Genomic DNA, 23,122 nt, shown 5'->3' on the forward strand with positions numbered 1-23,122 from the left:
TAAGGAGTTTTGCATCTATGTTCATCAGTGATATTGGCCTATAGTTTTCTTTTTTTGTGTGGCAGCTTTGTCAGGTTTTGGTATTAGGGTGATGGTGGCCTCATAGAATGAGTTTGGAAGTTTACCTTCCTCTGCAATTTTCTGGAAGAGTTTGAGTAGAATAGATGTTAGCTCTTCTCTAAATTTTTGGTAGAACTCAGCTGTGAAGCCGCCTGGACCTGGGCTTCTGTTTGCTGGAAGATTTCTGATTACAGTTTCAATTTCTGTGCTTGTAATGGGTCTGTTAAGATTTTCTATTTATTCCTAGTTCAATTTTGGAAAGTTGTACTTTTCTAAGAATTTGTCCATTTCTTCCAAGTTGTCCATTTTATTTGCATATAGTTGCGAATAATAGTCGCTTATGTTCCTTCGTATTTCTGTGTTGTCTGTTGTGATCTCTCTATTTTCATTTCTAATTTTGTTGATTTGATTTTTCTCCCTTTGTTTCTTGATGAATCTGGCTAATGGTTTGTCAGTTTTATTTATCCTCTCAAAGAACCAGCTTTTGGTTTTGAAGTTTGCTTTAAAAATAGGGTCTGTCTTTCTTTCTTTTTTTTTTTTTTGCAAGGTAATAGTAGGTTATAAAAATGAAAATTAAAGGAGTAATGGGGACTTAAAAATAACAAAAAAATAAAATAAAATATATTTTTTTAATTTAAAAAATGATAATATAAGACTTTCTCTGGAGCTGTTGTGGACAGTGTGGGGTCAGTTCATTTTCAGATAGTTCCTTGGTCTGGCTTGTACTTCTCATGGTTTATAGGCCCTACCTATGTAGTCGGTGCTAACTATGGGGTTTTAATCCATTGCACCTGTCACTTCCAAAGCGGTTCCCTCTGTTTATTTTAGCTTCTTCTGTTTGCTAGTCTCTTCAGTGTCTAATTTCCACCCTGACACAAGGGGCGTGGTGATGGTCACTTTTTTTTAGGCTCGCTTGTTCAGTCGTGCTTTGGGGAGGGAGGAACACTGCAAACAAATATCACTGGCATGTGTTCACAGTGATTCAGCCACACTGGGTTTGCCCCCGCTCATGGCGTGTGTGCTTTCCCAGTCTACACTGCTTAGGCTCTAGGTTGCTCTGCTGGGAACTATCTGATGTGGGCCCTGGTTTGCATGCACTTCCCAGGTCTAAGCCGCTCAGGTTCAGGTTCTCGGGTACTCCACAAAGACACAGACTTGGTTGGGCCTGCATTTTGCGCCCATCCCAGGTCTGAGCAGCTCAGGTGACCAGGTTCTTGGGGTGCGTAGTCGCCCCCAGTTGAAGGCTGTGACTTATCCCCTCCCCCATCCTAGCCACTCAGTTTTCTGGGTGTACAACGGGCGCGCCTTCTCAGGTGTGCCATGTATCTCTTCTGGGAAGCTGATCTCTGGCTGTGACGCTCCCGGCGGATGTTGACCGTCCAGAATCCCAAGAAGTCTTGGTTAGCAACGAAGTTTGTTTGCAGTTTGGTATAGGATGCCTCTCTGGGGCCGCGATTGCCCCCTTCAGGTTCTGGCTGCGCTCGCCTGCCTGTCCCAGGCGGGGGATGGGCCGGTCCCAGCCTGCTAGCTCTGCTCAGTCCTTTGTTCTGCAAACGTGCCTGGCGGTGGTTAGGGCTTTTTGCTGGATCACGGGATAGCTATCCCACAGTCTGGGTTGCTATCTCAAGCTAGTTCCCTCAGATTGCCCTCAGGGCATTCAGGACCAGTCCTTATCCTAAGCAATGCCGCCCACTCCTCCCTGTTCCTCCCCAGCTTGCTAGTGGGGGATGCAAGCATATGGGCTGTTGCACCGGTGGGAGTTGCTGTTAGGCACATAATCTGTGGGTTTTAATTAAGTATTTATTTTTCCTTCCGGTTATTTTGCCCTCTGAGATTCCAAGGCTCGCCACAGACCCCCCCAGAGAGATTGTTTTCTGGCGTTTGGAAACTTCTCTCTTTTTAAAGCCTCCCTTCCTGGGACGGATCTCCATCCCTACCTCTTTTGGCTTTCTTTTTATCTTTTATATTTTGTCCTACCTCCTTTCGAAGACAATGGGCTGCTTTTCTGGGTGCCTGATGTCCCCTGCCAGCATTCAGAAGTTGTTCTGTGGAATTTGTTCAGCGCTCAAATGTTCTTTCAATGAATTTGTGGGGGAGAAAGTGGTCTCCCCGTCCTATTCCTCCACCATCTTAGGACCACTGCCCCTACCTTGTCAATCTTGAAAAACATTTTAAAGCCAAAATTGTTAGATTATAAATTTCAGAGAAGTCTGATTCCTAACCTTAATTATTTTATTGTGTTTCATCTAGTTGTTGCCATGAAAATTAAAGATGATTTTAACTAACAGGAAATGACTAAATGATTCTATATAAAGTGCCATAAAAATATCATTTCTATTAAGTGGTGCCTTACACTCAGCGAAGCTACCGTATTCTGTTTTAAATGTCATAAATCTCATTGGCCAAATTTCATTTTCTATGTAGCATCTAGAATATACTCAATGAAGATTTGTTGTATAAATGAGTGGTGTGTCAAATGCTAAGTAAAATTTAAAAAATAAAAATACTTAAAAATCTTTCTTGGTATAATTGTTCATTTTAGTAAATGCAAAAGCTAGACTGTGTCAGTATAATTTATCTTAACTGCAGCTATTTAATCTTTTCTAATAAACTTAGCTTTTCTTTAGTATTTTGGTGCTGTGTGTCACTGATTACTATTTCATACTTCACATGCTTTTTTTTTTCTATTACATACAAGTTGATTTTCACTTACTTACAGTTTTTAGACTATGTTTATTTCAGTGTCCAATGGGTTTAGAAGTGTAAATTTTGTGCTCTAGAAATCCTAAAGCCTAAAAGATCTATTAACAACATTCATCTTTAGTGTTTAGGATTTCTAAGGAAATATTTATCCATTCACAGCTTTGTCTTTGTACCACATTAATTACCAAGTATCAAGATGCTCAAGCAATACATCATTCCATTTGATATAATTGTTCTTTCACAATATGTTTTATGTAAGCCTCTCAAGCAACTTACTTTTTTAAACTTGCTTACAAAATAGAGACATGTAAAGACTATATGTTTTTATTTGCTAATTATTTTTCTTGAATAGTCCTCATAGTAGCCATAACTTTTTTCACAATACTCCATAGTTCAGACCTTCAATTTAAAATACTTTGTAATATGTTGCCTGTATTTTGCATTATAAATGTTGGCTACTTGTTGGATTTGAATGGACATATCTTCCATTTATATCTGTTTCATTGCCACATACTATAAATATGCCTCAAATATGTTTTAGTTTTCCCACTTTCTGTTTTTGTATGTAACTGGTTTGTCTGTTTTTACATTTTAAAAATATTTATTTCCTGTTTTAAATGATTCTGAATAGTTCAAGAGTTTTTTCCTCTTTTCCCTTTTTTTTAATGCTGCTTTTTGAATGTCCATAATTCTGGCTTGTGATCAATCTGTTCTTTCTAAAAGGGAAGTATTAATATGTACTTTATTAATGGCAAGTTAATAAACTCTCCCCTTTTTGTTAAGCATTAATGTAATGATATTGTAAATTAACTATACTTCAATAAAAAATTAAGTACAGAATTATCAAACTAAAATTAAATAAATAAAATCACCTAAAAAAGAATTAACATCATGTTATGATAGGTCATGTATATCTTAAATTTCTGTCTTTATTTGACTTAGTTTTGTGGTTCCCCAAACATCTCATTATTTTTATTTCATTGTTATTATGAACTATTGTTGAATTTTGTGATTATTACTTCTTACTACTCCTCATTTGGGAACCTCATGAAATTTCTTTCTGCAGTCAACATATTAAGTTTTAGAAGCACAAAATACAAGCTCTGAAACCTAATTACAGTTGACCCTTTATCAACATAGGTTTGAATCTCCTGGGCCCACTTACATAAACATAAGCAAACTTTTTTCAGTAGTACATACTACAATGCCTCACAATCCACAGTCAGTTGGTTGAATCTAAGGATGTGGAACTGTGGATTCGGAGATTTGTTGTTTAGTTGCTCAGTCATGTCCAACTCCTTTATGACCCCATGGACTGTAGCACACCAGGATTTCCCAGCTAAGAATACTGGAGTGAATTGCCATTCCCTTTTCCAGGGGGTCTTCCTGACCTAGGGATCAAACCATGTTTCCTGCTTTGGCAGGCAGGTCCTTTACCACTGAGCCACCATGGATTCAGAAGAACCTTGGATATAATGGAGGGCCACTACAGATAATATGTGGAGTTTTGGCTGTGCAGAGGGCTGGTGCCCCAATCCCTGCTTTGTCCAAGGGTCAACTGTACTAGAAAGCTAATAAACAGTCACGAGCTAACACCAGGTACTAAGGCAGAAAGCCCCAAACCATTTATTTTCATATAAAACTAAGGCTAGAATCATTGCATACAAGGGTCTGTTCACTGAAGTCCATCGTATTTCCTTCATGTCTTTTTGTCCAAAGAAACTTAATTCTACAGTTCTAGTGTGTACTACCTGCAACTGATTTTTTCCCCCTCAGACTTACCAATTAAGAAGTGATCATCTTGTAGGAATGCCAGTAATTTTTTAAAATTTCATAAGCAAATGTAGTCAAGAAATATTTTTATTTCATGTCATTAATGTTTAGTCACAAACTTTTATCTTTTTAGAGATATAAAAGTTTACACAGTTAAAATCTATGTCATTTACTGTTGTTTCTTATTTCTTTCTCCAGGCCTAAAGTCCAAAAGCATTAATGATCTGGTAAAAGAAATAGTAAGAGAACAATTTAAGATTTTTCAAAATGACATAGAAGAGACCGTAGCGCAGCTCTTCAAGACTGTATCAACTGTCTCCAAGGAACTTGAAAATGTCAGACAAATAATTCAACAAGTTAATGAATCTGTAATTTCAGTAGCAGTCCAGCAAAAGTCTGTTTTAATGCAAGAAAATAGGCCTACTTCAATTGATATACTGGACCTGAAAGATCACATTGTAAATATAAGACAAGAAATGACCCTTATGTGTGAGAAGCCTGTTAAAGAACTAGAAGCAAAGCAGACTCGTTTAGAAGATGCTCTAGAACAGGAGCGCTCCAGTAGAATTCTGAATTATGAATCCCTCAACAAGACCCTTTCTAAAATGAAGGAAGTGCAAGAGCATCTTTTATCAACTGAACAAGTATCAAATCAGAAGACTGTTCCAATTCCTGTATCAGTTAGCAATAACTTCACTGAATACTTATCTACTCTACATCAGAATATAAAGAAACAAGGTTTGATGTTGTTGCAGATATCTGATGATTTGCATGCCCAAGACAGCAAGATAAACAATCTCACCCTTGCTTTGGAGATGGAGAAAGAATCTGTCAGGGAGGAATGTGAAGACATGTTATCCAAGTACAGAGATGGTTTTAAAGTTCAAATTAAGGACACAGAAGAGAATTTACAAGTTTTAAACCAAACATTGATTGAGTTTCTCTTTCCAATGGACAATAAAATGGACAAAATGAATGAGCAACTAAATGATTTGACTTATGATATGGAGATTCTTCAACCCTTGCTTGAGCAGGGAGCATCCTTGAGAGAGACAATGACTTACGAACAACCAAAGGAAGTAGTAGCTACAAAGAAAAAAGTGGAAAGTCTGACTAGTGCTGTTAACAGTCTTAACGTACTTACCAAAGAACTTACAAGAAGATACAACTTACTTAGAAATGAAGTACAGAGTCGTGGGGATGCCTTAGAGAGACGTATTGATGAACATGCCTTAGAAATGGAAGATGGTCTAAATAAGACAATAACTATTGTAAATGATGCCATTGATTTCATTCAAGACAACTATGTATTAAAAGAAACTTTAAATATAATAAAGTATAATCCTGAGATCCATCATAAATGTATCCAAAATATGGACACTATATTGACATTTATTTCTCAATTCCAACATTTGAATGACTCTATTCAGATTTTGGTCAATGACAGTCAGAGATATAACTTTGTTCTGCAAGTTGCCAAGGCCCTTGCATATATTCCTAAAGATGAAAAACTAAGGCCATCCAACTTTCAAAAGATTTCCAAAATGTTCAATGAAACCAGTTCCCAAGTGATAAAATTCCAGCAAAATATAAGTCATCTGGAGGAAAAAATACTCTCAGCCACAAAAATTTCCAAAAATTTTGAAACTCAGTTGCAAGGCATTGAGTCTAAAGTGACCAAGATGCTCACACCTTACTATGTTTCACTAAAAAAAGACAGTGCAGCTACAAATGAGAGCAACCAGGCTCTACAACTGCAGGTATTAAATTCCAGATTTAAAGCACTGGAAGCAAAATCCATCCATCTTTCTATTAATTTATCTTTAATTAACAAGACTCTCTATGAAGTAGTAACAACATGTCATGATGCTTCTAGAAGTATATCAGAACTGAATGCTACCATACCCAAGAGGATAAAAGATTCCCTACCAAATATACAACTTCTTCAGACAAGTCTGACAGAATATGTGGAATCAGTAATTGAAATAAAAACTCAAATTGCCCTATCTAACTTAACTTGGTATATAAATCAATCATTGTCCAGTAGTCTTGCAAATATTGTCAAGTCACAGAAGCAGATAAAAGCATCACTGAAGAAACCAAATACTCTTAAAACAACAGTGAACCTGACAACTGTCCAGATAGGTCGGGCCCAAAGAAACACAGACAACATTCTACTTCCTGGTAAGCTATTATCAAAAAAATAACTTTTAATCATTTTCCTATTTAAGTTTATTTAGTAGATATGCATGGTTTAGCAAGATCATAATCTTTGGCACTTAACTGAGCTTGGATAAATAGTTAAGTAATTCAAAGATCTCTGATACATTATTTGAATCTTATTTCATCCTGTGTAAAGCAGTTATCAATACAAAACAAATGCTTATAGTGTAAATACTTGTTCTATATGTCTTAACTTTTTTTCTGACAGGCCCCCAATAAAAAGATCAAGCTTGCCCTTGTAGAACATTTTCTTGCATAGGTAATTAAAGGAATTTATTAGACAATGAGCTCCTTGATGAATAAGACTAGATTGTGTTCTGTTCATTTTGGTGTTATGTGGCAAAATGTTTGGTGTGTCATACGAACTCAGTGTATATCTGTTGAATGACTGGCCCAGTGAATGTACAGTGAGCAGGGATTCAGTTTGGGCTGATGATAGAAGGCCTTGAATGACAAGCTAAGTATCTTAGTCCCTTTGGGCTGCTTTAACAAAATTCCACAGACTGGGTAAATTATAAACAACAGAAATTTACTTCTCAACATTGTAGAGGCTGGGGAAACTAAAATTAAAGTGCCAGCATAGTAACAGTCTGGTGAGGGCCCTTTTCCTTGTTCACTTGGTTCTGGTAATCACTAGCTGTATCCTCACATGGGAGAAGGGGTGAGGGAGCCTGTGATGTCTCTTTGATAAGAACACTAATCCCATTCATGAGGGCACAACCCTCATCTCCATAGCACCTCCAAAGGTCCCACCTCCTATCATCAACAGTGGGGGTTATATTTCAACCTATAAATTTTGGGAGACACATTCCAGGCAGGTAGACATGATTTTGTAAAGAGTGGTCTTTGGATATTTCGAGCAGAGGGTTGGGGTATGGTGAGAACTGTGTCTCAGGAGCATGAAGCCAGCAGTTGTGTGTAGCATGAAATTAGAGTAGGACATTATTGGCAAAATCGTAAGAACCAGATCTTGGGAAGAGGTAGCAGAATCAGAGGAGATGGATATGAATAATGTAAAAGTAATATTCAGTTCAGTTCAGTTCAGTCGCTCAGTCGTGTCCGACTCTTTGTGACCCCATGAACCGCAGCATGCCAGGCCTCCCTGTCCATCACCAACTCCTGGAGTTCACTCAAACTCATGTCCATCGAGTCGGTGATGCCATCCAGCCATTTCATCCTCTGTCATCCCTTTCTCCTCCTGCCCCCAATCCCTCCCAGCATCAGAGTCTTTTCCAATGAGTTAACTCTTCGCATGAGGTGGCCAAAGTACTGCAGTTTCAGCTTTAGCATCATTCCTTCCAAAGAACACCCAGGACTGATCTCCTTTAGAATGGACTGGTTGGATCTCCTTGCAGTCCAAGGGACTTTCAAGAGTCTTCTCCAACACCACAGTTCAAAAGCATCAATTCTTCGGCGCTCAGCCTTCTTCACAGTCCAACTCTCACATCCATACATGACCACAGGAAAAACCATAGCCTTGACTAGACGGACCTTTGTTGGCAAGTAATGTCTCTGCTTTTCAATATGCTATCTACGTTGGTCATAACTTTCCTTCCAAGAAGTAAGCGTCTTTTAATTTCATGGCTGCAATCACCATCTGCAGTGATTTTGGAGCCCAGAAAAATAAAGTCTGACACTGTTTCCCCATCTATTTCCCATGAAGTGATGGGAAGATGCCATGATCTTAGTTTTCTGAATGTTGAGCTTTAGGCCAACTTTTTCACTCTCCTCTTTCACTTTCCTCTAGAGGCTTTTGAGTTCCTCTTCACTTTCTGCCATAAGGGTGGTGTCATCTGCATATCTGAGGTTATTGATATTTCTCTCAGCAATCTTGATTCCAGCTTGTGTTTCTTCCAGCCCAGCGTTTCTCATGATGTACTCTGCATATAAGTTAAATAAGCAGAGTGACAATATACAGCCTTGACATATTCCTTTTCCTATTTGGAACCAGTCTGTTGTTCCATGTCCAGTTCTAACTGTTGCTTCCTGACCTGCATATATGTTTCTCAAGAGGTAGATCAGGTGGTCTGGTATTCCCATCTCTTTCAGAATTTTCCACAGTTTATTGTGATCCACACAGTCAAAGGCTTTGGCATAGTCAATAATGCAGAAATAGATGTTTTTCTGGAACTCTCTTGCTTTTCCATCATCCAGCGGATATTGGCAATTTGATCTCTGGTTCCTCTGCCTTTTCTAAAATCAGCTTGAACATCTGGAAGTTCATGGTTCACGTATTGCTGAAGCCTGGCTTGGAAAATTTTGAGCATTATTTACTAGCGTGTAAGATGAGTGCAATTGTGCAGTAGTTTCAACATTCTTTGGCATTGCCTTTCTTTGGGATTGAAATGAAAACTGACCTTTTCCAGTCCTGTGGCCACTGCTGAGTTTTCCAAATTTGCTGGCATATTGAGGGAAGCACTTTCACAGCATCATCTTTCAGGATTTGAAATAGCTCAACTGGAATTCCATAACCTCCACTAGCTTTGTTCATAGTGATGCTTTCTAAGGCCCACTTGACTTCACATTCCAGGATGTCTGGCTCTAGGTGAGTGATTACACCATCGTGATTATCTGGGTCATGAAGATCTTTTTTGTACAGTAGTTTTGTGTATTCTTGCCATCTCTTCTTAATATCTTCTGCTTCTGTTAGGTCCATACCATTTCTGTCCTTTATCAAGCTCATCTTTGCATGAAATGTTCCCTTGGTATCTCTAATTTTCTTGAAGAGATCTCTAGTCTTTCCCATTCTGCTGTTTTCCTCTATTTCTTTGCATTGATTGCTGAGGAAGGCTTTCTTATCTCTTCTTGCTATTCTTTGGAACTCTGCATTCAGATGCTTATATCTTTCCTTTTCTCCTTTGCTTTTTGCTTCTCTTCTTTTCACAGCTATTTGTAAGGCCTTCCCAGACAGCCATTTTGCTCTTTTGCATTTCTTTTCCATGGGGATGGTCTTGATCCCTGTCTCCTGTAGAATGTCACGAACCTCTGTCCATAGTTCATCAGGCACTCTTTCAATCAGATCTAGTCCCTTAAATCTATTTCTCACTTCGACTGTATAATCATAAGGAATTGATTTAGGTCATACCTGAATGGTCTAGTGGTTTTCCCTACTTTCTTCAATTTAAGTCTGAAATTGCCAATAAGGAGTTTATGATCTGAGCCACAGTCAGCTCCTGGTCTTGTTTTTGTTGACTATATAGAGCTTCCCCATCTTTGGCTGCAAAGAATATAATCAATCTGATTTGGTGTTGACCATCTGGTGATGTCCATGTGTAGAGTCTCCTGTTGTGTTGTTGGAAGAGGGTGTTTGCTATGACCAGTGCATTCTCTTGGCAAAATTCTATTAGCCTTTGCCCTACTTCATTCCATATTCCAAGGCCAAATTTGCCTGTTACTCCAGGTGTTTCTTGACTTCCTACTTTTGCATTGCAGTCCCCTATAATGAAAAGGACATCTTTTTTGGGTGTTAGTTCTAAAAGGTCTTCTAGGTCTTCATAGAGCCATTCAACTTCAGCTTCTTCAGCATTACTGGTTGGGTTATAGACTTGGATTACTGTGATATTGAATAGTTTGCCTTGGAAACGAACAGAGATCATTCTGTCGTTTTTGAGATTGCATCCAAGTACTGCATTTCGGACTCTTTTGTTGACCATGATGGCTACTCCATTTCTTCTAAGGAATTCCTGCTCACAGTAGTAGATACAATGGTCATCTGAGTTAAATTCACCCATTCCAGTCCATTTTAGTTCGCTGATTCCTAAAATGTTGACGTTCACTCTTGCCATCTCCTGTTTGACCACTTCCAATTTGCCTTGATTCATGGACCTGACATTCCAGATTCCTATGCAATATTACTCTTTACAGCATCGGACCTTGCTTCTATCACCAGTCACATCCACAGCTGGGTATTGTTTTTGCTTTGGCTCCATCCCTTCATTCTTTCTGGAGTTATTTCTCCACTGATCTCCAGTAGCATATTGGGCACCTATTGACCTGGGGAGTTCCTCTTTCAGTATCCTATCATTTTGCCTTTCATACTGTTCATGGGGTTCTCAAGGCAAGAATACTGAAGTGGTTTGCCATTCCCTTCTCCAATGGACCACATTCTGTCAGACCTCTCCACCATGACCCGCCCGTCTTCCGTGGCCCCAAAGGGCATGACTTCGTTTCATTGAGTTAGACCAGGCTGTGGTCCATGTGATTAGATTGACTAGTTTTCTGTGATTATGGTTTCAGTGTGTCTGCCCTCTGATGCCCTCTCTCAACACCTACCATCTTACTTGGGTTTCTCTTACCTTGGACGTGGGGTATCTCTTCAAGGCTGCTGCTGCTCCTTATCTTGGATGAGGGGTATGTCCTCACCACCGTCCCTCCTGACCTTGAACGTGGAGTGGCTCCTCTCAGCCCTCCTGCGAAGCGCAGCCACCGCTCCTCGGACGTGGTGTAGCTCCCTGCCACCACCCCTGGCCTTGGGCGGGGCTTAGCTCCTCTCTGCCGCTCCTGCGTCGTTGCAGCCTGGCACTCTCGGCCGCAGCCCCTGACCTCGGACGTGGGGTAGCTCCTATTGGCCACCCCTCTTAATCTCGGACTTGGGGTAGCTCCTCTCGGCAGAAACGAAAACATAGTGGGAAAATTAATGGTCTAAGGAACAACAACACATGATTCCAGTCCTAGTTGTTTCAGTATGTCTGTGTAGCCTTGAGTAAGTTCACCTCTCTGCATCTCAATTCTTCCATTCATGTGATGGAATTGCAATAGGTATTTTGCTGAGCTTATTAGCAGAAATATCTAGTCCCAGACTGTATCTGTTGCAGACTGGATCATTGTAAAAAAAATAAAAATAAAAATATGTGAGCCATTCACAGCCTGAATGCATGGCACTTGGGAAGGGGAGAAAAGTAGAATATTCTGTGGTTTTACACTTGGGAAATGAGAAGCTAGAAGTACCATTGACAAATATTATAAACACCAGAGGAGAAGCATACATTTGAGAGGAAAGAGGAATTTATTGTAGTGCATATAAACTACTTAATAGTCTCTCTGTATGAAAGAAGTGTTTTACTGAGATGTTTGGCATATGAGTAACATTAAATGATCTTTTCACAATGAAAAGAATACTATTCCTAAAAGAAATGACAGTGTACATCTCATACGAGTCTGCTGTTTAATTATACACTCTTTTGGATGAATTTTGTATTTTACTGTTTTTTAATTACAAAAGGGTAATCATTATCCTAGAATAATATGTTTTATCTCTGAATGTTCTGATAATATTAAAAATCACAGAATAATACAAAGTTGAAATATCTCTTCACTATTTAAACTATTGTATTTATTTATGTATGACTCCTTTCAAATTAATCTGACTCAGGAAAACTAATCTTACCCTATGGGATCACAGAACAATTATTTAGGCTTTACGTATTTCCAAGAAAAGGCAGTGTTTCAATACAAGATGTTCTCATAATAATAATTTTAGGAAAAATGAGTTGTTCTTCCTCCATATTATTTTAATCCTTGGTCTTTCCTCTGTGGACACTGCGAATGAGTTTGTTAAGCTCCATAGGATGTGTGATCATACACCAGGTAAGCCATGTCTTTTCCCACCTTAAATCAAAAAAATACCCGTAACTATACAGCAACAATAAATTTAAATAGCTTCAAAATTCAATAGAAAATTAAAAAACTAACAAAGTTTCATATTCTTTCATTGTAAAGAATACATGCTAGGAGCTTATAAAAATTGCATTGAGTATTTATATACCAGTATATTAATGGGCTAATAATTAACTTAGTATTGATTCTTTTTTTACTGATGCCTTTATATAATTGCTTCTGGTTTCTTTATTTACTGTAAGTAGAATTTTTATAGACCTAAAATTAATAATTAAAGTTCTTTATTTTATCTTTGTAAAGATAACCCATAATGATGTCAGGGCAATGAAGATTTATTGGCCTAATTTCATATGTGGGGTAGATATTCACTTTATGCAGGAGCAGCAACATAATATGTGGGGCCCTTTCAAGTGAATGCATAGATACACATGTTCATTAAGCCAGCTCTGCTTCTATGAGCCATGAGACTAGTGGCATTCATTGGACAGCTGAGCAGGTAAAGTATATGTAAGGTAATAAAACCAGTGGATTCAGGCTAAATTCTCCTATAAGAATAAACCAATTGCAAAATATACTACTTTCTTTGATACAAGCTGTCAGGCACACTGAAACACTGCTTAAATTTGACTGTGTTTCTTTGACCTTTGCTATGATATGGTAAATATAGTCCAGCCACATTATTCCCTTACCTAATGCCAGAAGGTAATTTATCATCATTTTAAAACTTTCACAATATTATTCAGATAATAACCACTATCATTTGCAGAATAAATACAATTTTCAGGAATAAAAACCACATAAACATACTTTTTTAAATTTAATTTTTTTAATGAAGCATAGTTGATTTATAATATATTTTTAGTTTCAGGTGTACAACACAGCATTCAGTTAGACACACATATACTCTTCTTTATATTCTTTTTTAGATTTTATATGTTCTTCTTTAGATTCTTTCCCCTTATGGTTATTATAAAATATGGCAGTAGGTCCTTGCTGTTTATCTATTTTATATATAGTAGTGTATGTATGTTAATTGAAACCTCATTTACCCCTCCTCCCTACCTTTTTCCCCTTTAGTAACCATAGATGTTTTCTATGTCTGTGAGTCTTTTTCTGTTTAATCTTAATAACTGATAACCTCCTTTGAAGCCTAGTAATAGAAATACTACAATGATGTAATATTGGATACTATTTAATAACACTTACTACATCCCAGGCTCTATTCAAACTATTCTACATATGTTCCTTCATTTGATATTTATGAGGTAGCTATCATTATTCTTATTTTGAAGATGAGTAAACTAACCCTCTGCCTAAGGTCATGCCTTGTAAGTGAGAGAGCCTGACTCCTGGTCTGTTGGACACAGGCCTCAGCTGAACCACGGTACTCAAGTAGACTCTAAAGTGTGTTCACCTGCCTTTCTCTTCCTTCTGCTTGTGTTTGATGCATCATACCTGCTTCAGAGTCTGGCCATATCTGAATATTCCATATGACCAGCGTTGATACTCCCAGGGAGTTTGATTTCTTGAGAATCCAAATACTGTCACTTATTTCTGCTTCTGATCAGAGAGAGGTAAGTGGGTGTTTTTCAGTGTAGCTTTTCCATGATAATGGCCAGTGGGCAGTTGTAATTGAAAGTTGCCATTGGTTATTCACAAGATCTTCTTGGTGCTGATGCAATGGCAGGTAAAATTTAGAGTCCTCTTCCCCTCACTTCCTTCTGAGCCATTTCCACATTCAGTTATGCTAACTATGATTCCTCCTAGGCCAATGCTGATAAACTGTTCTGGTTGAATCCCTACATATTTGATTTGTTTCTAAACAATAGTCCAATAGACATCAAGAGGATTTTATTGCACTTTGAAGATTCGTTTGTACAATTGGCAGACTTGTCCCTACAGAAAGAGTTTGGCTGCTTGCCTTCCAAGAGAAGCTGAATCCTGTAGTAACAATGTCAGCAGCATGGCTGAGGCTGTGTCCTCCGCTCGTGAGACCACTGGCTTTCTACTTTAACTATTTCCCCTGTATTTACCAGGTATATTTAACTCTCCTTAATAAACCTCTTATTCATCATGATCACTTTAGTTACTCTTTTTAAGAAAGATTTTGTAAAAGGTTTGGTAGTATATGATATACAACTTTTAAAATGATCATTGCTGTGAATATAAGCAGTTTAAAAGAGAAAAATAAGAAACTAGTGAACATTTAACTGTTATATCACTTTAAAATCACTTATAAATTTTGTGACACAGCATAGAGGCAGTTGTGGATGACTAAGAAGCACTGAATTGCCTAGCAAGACTTATTTGTAATAAGTCTTTTTTCCTAAAACTTAGTTTCCTCATTTATAAAATTAGAATAACATATCTACTTTACAAAGTTTATTTTAAGGATCAAAGAAATCAACTGGAACACAGTGAATTATTAACATGGTTATGACTATATGATAAAATTTTCTCAGCTATATTCAATGTTTATATTTTATTTTCTTTAATATTTTCACTTAATATTTTATATGTAATTATTTCCATGTATCAACATAATTTAAATGCTCATGGTATTCCATTGTTCTACTTTTAATTTATAAGTCTCACTGTTTTAAACTCAACATGTTTATAAATGAACTTATGCTTATCACATAACAATAAGTCAAAAAGAACAAGATTAAAAATGTAAAGGCTTAAATGTATAAAAACGCTTGTGCATTTCAAGCACTAAAAGAGATCTGCAGAAGTTTTAATGAGTTTTCTCCATGGTATTTCAGCTCTTGATATGCTTTTCCATGTTATAAAAAGTAATCATTCTCACATATGCCTCAGGATAAGTTGACTTCTATACAAAATAGTGAATATAAGCTAAGCTAATTATTTTGAAGGATTGCTGCTTGAATTTAGTTTACAATGTGTTTCATAACATATACAAAATGTCACACAAGTTTGCCAATATGCTGGAAGCACTATGGTACTCAGAAAATAGCTACACACATAGCTAAGTTTTATTATAGTGAAATGATGCATGATATAATCAGCAAGGGAAAAGGACCCAGGCAGAATCTGTAGAAATCCAGCATAGGCTTTCTTAGGCTCTCTCCCTCCTATAAGGGGGTCCCACTTCTGTGTGGGATCTTTTGTTTTCCAGTCACCAAAACATGCAGTAACATGCAATTATTCTGCCCAGAGAAGTCCACCAGGTATCCAACTCCTAAGGTTTTTACTGGGGCTTGTCTTAGTCAGCTTACACTGCTATACTGCTATGACAAGTACCATAAGTAAGGTGGCTTATAATCAATAGAACTTTACCTCTCACAGTTTTGAGATCAGGCTGGCATGGTCAGTTTCTGATGAAAGCCCTCTTCTGGACTGCAGACTCAACTTCTTTTCTTCTCACATGACAGAAAGGGAAGGAGGGAGAGAGCTTTCTGGGGTCCCTTTTAAAAGGGCACTAATCCTACTCATGAAGGCTCCACCCTAAATACCTAAATGCCTCCACAGGCCCCATCTCCTAATACCATCCCTTTGGGAGTTAGAAATTCCTCATATGAGTTTGTAGGGGACACAGACTTTCATCTTAAACAGGGCTGGTCACGTAGGCACCCTCTGCTGAGCACATATCAAAACTCTAAAAGGAAAGCAGAAGTTCAGCCTAAAACATATCATTTGTACAATGAGTCAGGGCACTATGAAGACACTTTTTAATTAGAGAAGCCAAGTTCCCAGATATGGATCAAGGGCAAATCCTTGAAAGTCAGCATTTCTAAAGGTAGCAGTCTCAGGCCTGCTATATAAACTCTTTTCTGCTCATGATCTTAAAGATATTCTCCATGCCAGAGTTGGTTAGCAAGCCTGTCTTCTGCGGATAGCATCCCCAGTTTGTGTCAATAAAGCAGGGTTGAAGAGAATATTAAATGAAGTAGTTTTTGTTCATTGTTCCCAAGAAGAAGAAAAGAATCCCCTAGCTTTTCAGAGGATTCCCCTGTGTATGGAAGGATGACAGTTGAAGAGAAGATGCTGGCAAAATTGACAATTCTTTCCTGCCTCATGTCTTGCAATAAAGTGACCATGGAATCTAAAGGTGAACAGTCAGAATGCTATGTGCTTGACATTCTCATCTGAGCCAAAATTTATAACACATGCATCTGACGATAAAAAATAAATGGGACAGGATACCAGGATTCATTTACATAGTCACTACATATGCTAAGATTAGTCTCCTAACAAGAAGCACAGGAGCTATTTATCAACAACAAATTGTTTCTTTGACACCAAAGATTTTACACCAGATCTAATTATTAACTGCCCTGTGATTAAATACAATAAATACAATTAAATACAGTCTTTCCACTGGTGCTAACAACACTATAAATTCAAAACTGCACCTGACACTGTAGTATTATTTTGTGTTGTACTCATTGTCAAACACGAGGAATAATCTGTTGGGATTATTAAGTCACAAATTGTGAGCATGTTGCACAGCTGTCTGAGTGGACATGATTCTCGCATCTTAACAAAAAATTGCAACATAAAAAAATAGTTAAGCCATATGTTAACTGCACAAAAAATTTGAAAAACACACCCCAAAAGTTTATAATTGCCAGTTTTACTATGCACAGCTTCAAAGTGGATCTGAAAAGAAATAATAAGTATTTTCTCAGTATTATTTCTCAGAAATAATAAGTATTAATATTTTCTCATGGTCCCAGAGTGACTAGTTGGGATGTTTAATAATAAACACTATTTGGTTTTAAATAATAGGAAATATTTTAAGAGAAATAATAAGTATTTTATTATAAATTTAATTTGAATTATTCAAACGTACTTATTTTGAACATCACTGTTTCAGGGGAAATATAACATGGCATTTTGTTTTGTTGATATAATTGGTTAATGTAAACTCAAGTATCTTCACCTCTCAAACTAATTACCCCAAAATTTATTATACAGTGTTTGGAGAACTAAAGAAATCAGTGAAAGAAAATTATTGAGTCTCATTTTGCCAGTCATGTAGAAATTAAAATACACATCTACCTTTTACAAAAAAGGATATCATTTTTATAATCAACAGTCCCTTAAGAACTCTTTTCTAGACTTTATAATCTTAAACAAGTGTTAAATTTAAAAATTTTCAGGGATATTTATAATAGATTCAAGAGGTATCTGCACAAATATTAAGTGCCAATAAAATCAGGTACTTTTATAGACGTTTGGGATACATACATTTTTTTAAATTCCTATTTTTTGGAGCTTACACTCTACCAGGGATAGAGAAAGATAAGTAAAAATGTAAATTATACAGTCTGGTAAAAGGTGAAAAATGTTATGCATAAAATAAAAAGTAAAGGAAGGTAGAGAATCAGAGTACTGTGGGATGTGCTGAATGTGAATAGGGAGCCAAGTCTAGTATTAGTAAATAAAATCATGGGATAGGGCTCGATTTCTGGAAAAATAGTAAACTCTGCAGGCAATGGGAATATAAAGAAAACTTTGTAATTTTGTTGTAACACAAGTTGACAGTGGAAGATGTACCTATAGAGTAATGTGGTATTTCGTTGTTATGTTTTATGTTTAAAAATTTTTTCCATGTGCTTCTGAACACCATGTTGATATAGCTGTTTTGAACATGAAAGAAGAGAGACATGTCACAGCATATGCTAAGCACTAAATGAGGGTTATAGGAGTTTATTATCATAAGAGTTTAGTGTCTATTAAGAACTGAATGTTTGGGCAAATCTCATGAAAGAGGTAATTTTAGGCTGAGCATTCATTAAATCAACCATTTATACCCTGTGTGGAGTATCATATGTTTAAATTCATTCTTTTAGTAACAATGAAAGATTTTTGAGCAAGAGTGTAAGATAATCAATAACCTCAGATATGCAGATGACACCACCCTATGGCAGAAAGTGAAAAGGAACTAAAGAGCCTCTTGATGAAAGTGAAAGAGGAGAGTGAAAAAGATGGCTTAAAATTCAGCATTCAAAAAATGAAGATCAAGGCATCGGGTTACATCACTTCATGGCAAATAGATGGGGAAACAATGGAAACAGTGACAGACTTTGTTTTCTTGAGCTCCAAAATCACTGCAGATGGTGACAGCAGCCATGAAATTAAAAGACACTTGCTCCTTGGAAGAAAAGCTATGGTCAACCCAGACATATTAAAAAGCAGAGACATTACTTTGCCGTCAAGGTCCATCTACTCAAAGCTATGGTTTTTCCAGTAGTCATGTATAGATGTGAGAGTTGGATCATAAAGAAAGCTGAGTGCTGAAGAATTGATGCCTTTGAACTGTGGTGTTGGAGAAGACTCTTGAGCATTCCTTTGGACTGCAAGGAGATCAGCCCTGAATATTCATTAGAAGGACTGATGCTGAAGCTGAAGCTCCAATATTTTGGCCACCTGATGCAAAGAACAGGTGAAAAAGACCCTTTTAATTGGAAGAGACCCTGATGCTGGGAAAGATTGAAGGTAGGGGGAAAAGGGGATGACAGAGGATGAGATGGTTGAATGGCATCACCAGCTCAACTGACTTGAGTTTGAGCAAGCTTCAGGAGTTAGTGATGGACAGGGAAGTCTGGAATGCTGCAGTTCACAGGGTCACAAAGACTTGGACATGACTGAGCAACTGAACTGACTGATAGCATCATCATGTGTGTGCATGATTAAGATTTATTCTAAGTTCTTTCACAGATCAGTCACAAAATTACAACTATCCTGACTTGAATATATTAAGACCTCAATAGGTGATAGAGAAAGGAACAAAATGAAAACTGGGAATGTTAGTTAAATGTGAATATGTATTTAGCAGAAAACAACCAATTGGAAACACAAGAACTTAGAAGAAAAATAACACCAACATTTAAATAAAGCATCAGTGATAAGAAGTCAGTCATTCCATTAATGGAAATAGAAAGGTTAAGAAGGAAGTACAGATGCACATGGGAAGAGAAGTTTAGTCTGTGATACCTTAGTTTAAAGCTCTCTATCCCTGTGTGCATGTGTGTGTGAGCTTCTGCATGCCCAGCCACTCAGTCATGTCCGGTTCTTTGTGACCCCACGGACTGCCCCTTGCCAGGCTCTTCTGTCCATGAAATTTTCCGGGAAAGAATACTGGAGTTGGTTGCCACACCCTCCTCCAGGGGATCTTCCCAATTGGGTTGGGAAGATCCTTAAGAACAGGTATCTGTGCTTTCGGCGCTTGAGTGGGTGAGAGAGCAGGGCTCCTGCGTCACGGGGACAGCCTGACCCTCCATCCCACCAGCGCTCAGCCCCCTGGCCTAGGTCAAGGGGCCTTCACAGACTCTCTGTTCTCTCAAGACGCGTGTGCTTTCTAACTGGACCCTACCAGAAGGTGAACACCGAGCTGAAGGTCACAGGGACGGGAGGCGTCACTGAGGACACTCACCTGTTAGAAACCGGGGGTCGCTGAGCCAGTCGTCCGCGTACACTGCGTACTGACTCAGGTACCTGCTCTGCAGGTAGCCGTTATAGGTGCAGAAGATGAACGCCAATAGGAAGGCATACAGCGGCATGGGCTTCCCTCCTCGGATCAGAAATGGGAAAACCAAGCTCCTTCAGAGACAAGAAATGTATATTTTTTAAAGCAACAATGATAAAGAATCTAATGTCAGCAATTCTCCTTTAATGTCTTAAACTTTTTTTTTTCTTTTTAAGCATGAAGATTTTCTTTACACCTGCATTGGTAGGCGAATTCTTTACCACTGAGCCACCTCTATCCCTATGGAAATGTCCAAAAGTCAATGAGTAATGTAGGTCTGGAACCAGAAAAGGGTTTTTAGGTAAAAATTGGAAATTATTGCACTGAGGTGAGTTGAGGCCACAGAATTAAATTGGGTAGTTAGAGAAAAAGTAGAGAACTGAAGATAGAAACATGGGAGAGAGAAAAAGGTGTAATCAGAACCAGAAAAGTACATGAGCCTCTGAATCAAAGTCTTTAAGAAAAAAAGAAAAGATTAAAAAAAGACATAATGATGTAGAAGGAGGACCTGTGCAAATAAACAAAATAATAGAAATAAAAATGTTGGGGAGATATCTGTTTATTTTTGCTATAATTTACATGGAGTTAAATTCACTGCTTTTTTTTTTCTTTAATTCACTATTTTTGACATGCAGTCTGTGAATTCTGACAGATGGGTAGTCATGTAATCACCACAAAAGTCAAGATGGAGAACAGTTCCATCACACCCTCAAATTCTCTTATGTACCTTTTTAATCAAATCTGCCTCTACTCCAAGTCACTGTCAACAGTAATATGTTTTCTCCCCTTACCCTTTTATATTTTGCAGAGTATCTTTTACATTAAATCATGTAAAACATTATACAAATCCACCAGTATCTGTTCTAGATACTATGTCTACCACAACATTATAACTTTTCTTTATCTTTCATGCTATGTAGGCTTTTGAGCCTGGCTTCTTTCACCTGGTATATTTGAGATACTTTGTTGCATGTCTTCCTTTTCATCACCAAGTAGTGTGATTCATTGTATGGATGGATCTACAGTTTGTTTTCCCATTTAGCAATTGAAGGATGTTTTGGCTGTTTACAGTTTGGGGTGATTATAAATAAAGCTGCTATAAACATTCAGGTTTACATTCATACATACAGGTTTTTGTGCATGCATAGTTTTCATTTCTCCTGAGGTATGCAGCAGTAGCATAATTTATGGAGAAGGCAATGGCACCCCACTCCAGTACTTTGCCTGGAAAATCCCATGGATGGAGGAGCCTGGTAGGCTGCAGTCCATGGGGTCACTAAGAGTCGGACACGACTGAGCAACTTCACTTTCACTTTTCACTTTCATGCATTGGAGAAGGAAATGGCAACCCACTCCAGTGTTCTTGCCTGGAGAATCCCAGGGAAGGGGGAGCCTGGTGGCTGCCATCTATGGGGTCTCACAGAGTCGGACACGACTGAAGTGACTTAGCAGCAACAGTAGCAGCACCATAACTTAGTTATAAAATAAATATAGTTTTAACTTTGTAAGAACTGGTCAACCACTTGCCATTTCCATTAAAATGTATAAGAATCCTAATTGCTCCACAATCTTGTCAGCACTTGGCATTGCCAATATTGTTTATTTTACTATTTTAATAATATATTATTGTATTTAATTGTGATGTTATTTTACATTTTCCTAATGACTAACATTGTTGAACATATTTCAGTACCTTTGCCATTTTTAATATTCTTTTGATTGAAGATTATAACTCTAAAGAAAAAAGCAAAAACAGATGATAATGTTGAGTAAAAAACATTTCATTTTCTGAGTTGTGACTTAGGATAAATATAAATGACAAGTGTTAGAGTAAATCATCTGACAGGGCTAATCTATTTGGTAAAGATTGCTGATATGATTAAAAGAGCTTTAAATTATGTTTGAAGTGTTGAGAAAATTATCCCACAAACAAGATCAATAACAATAGACATGAATTTAAAAGAACAAAATAAAAACTGATAATTGAAGGAAAAGTAGTAAAGATGGTTGAAAACAATGTTTCCATCCATCCCTAACTAATGAACAGAGTATGAGTGCCTGTTCAAAACTAATGAACAGGCAATGAATCTGAAAATGTAATATAAACAACTGTTCACATTTCTAGAAGTTGTTGGAAAGGGACACATGAAGCGTTTTAAGAGCAATGAAAGGATACGACTTATTTGATAGATATGGTTTTGATAAATGATGAAACTAAATAGCACTGAAAATTAATATATACATTAGTATGAGGGTGAAAACATGTTAGCATTGGCATCAGGATGAAAGATAAAGAAAAATTATAATGTTGTGTAAACACAGTATCTAGAGCAGATACTGGTGGATTTATATAGCGCTTCCCTCTGTGTATGACAAAAGTTGCCCAGAGGCACTGAGAGGTCCTCTCACAAGTCTGTTAGAAACTCCATTCTGACCTCAGCAGGGATCAGAGTTATCGGTCCTGCACAATGTTACTGTGTAAATGATGAAATAAAAAAAATAAAATCCTGATGCTAATCTAGAACTAAGCATTAAAAATAAAAATAATTTAAATAAGTAATAAATAAAAATAAAATATTATATGAAACATGTATGGTGATAGGTGTACTATAAACAAAAATAGAAGTAGAAGACATCAGTATGAAGTGTCCCTTCATTATTCATCAATTGCCTATTGAATAAGTGCTGAATGAGCACTGAGAAAAATTAAGTGGATAGAGGGGTAAATTAAACACAACCTCTCTTCTCATGGAGTTCAGACATTAAACAAGCAATTAAAATAAAGAATGGTAAATATTGGCAAAGACAGAGTGCTTTGAAAATGTAAGGCGCTCTTCAAGCAGTTCAAATTTAACATGAGCCTTTATAAAATGTGGAAATAGGATTAATAGAAAAGTATAACTTGAGCACATATCAGGGTTCAGAAAGCAAAGACCAGAACAAATTGAGACTTATGAAACATTCCAATAGAGTGGTAAAGGAATTTTAGTTCTGTTCAGAGCAGGGAAATGAATATTAACAGATTAGTCATGCTATTTGCACAAAATGAGAGAATATTGAGTTGGCCAAACTTAATTGTACTGATCTTCATCAAAGAAAATAAATGGACTGGAAGGAGTTTGAAGTTCTACCCAAGATAGAAGTTGTGGAAAGTTTGCTTGAAATAATTCCATGTCTCTAGAAAAACATGCCAACAACATCATAGAATCAAACTCTACCTGACCTTTGAGAAAAAGTGAAGAAGAAATAGAG

The 23,122-nt window shown here is 37.3% G+C and overlaps 1 protein-coding gene across 2 annotated transcripts in view; it reads left to right on the top strand.

The window, feature by feature from the left end:
• The window catches only part of MMRN1 (multimerin 1), a 76,949-nt gene that overhangs the window by 48,510 nt on the left and 5,317 nt on the right, over window positions 1-23,122 (top strand). For both annotated transcript variants that reach the window (XM_086406506.1, XM_086406507.1), the window contains exon 6: window positions 4,735-6,720. In XM_086406506.1, the coding sequence (XP_086262632.1) occupies window positions 4,735-6,720 (1,986 nt within the window). The remainder of the gene's footprint in view (window positions 1-4,734; window positions 6,721-23,122) is intronic.

Source organism: Bos grunniens, chromosome 6 (assembly GCF_055505025.1).
Source record: "Bos grunniens cultivar Pamir isolate PY7600 chromosome 6, Bosgru_T2T1.0, whole genome shotgun sequence".
Classification (NCBI taxonomy): domain Eukaryota; kingdom Metazoa; phylum Chordata; class Mammalia; order Artiodactyla; family Bovidae; genus Bos; species Bos grunniens.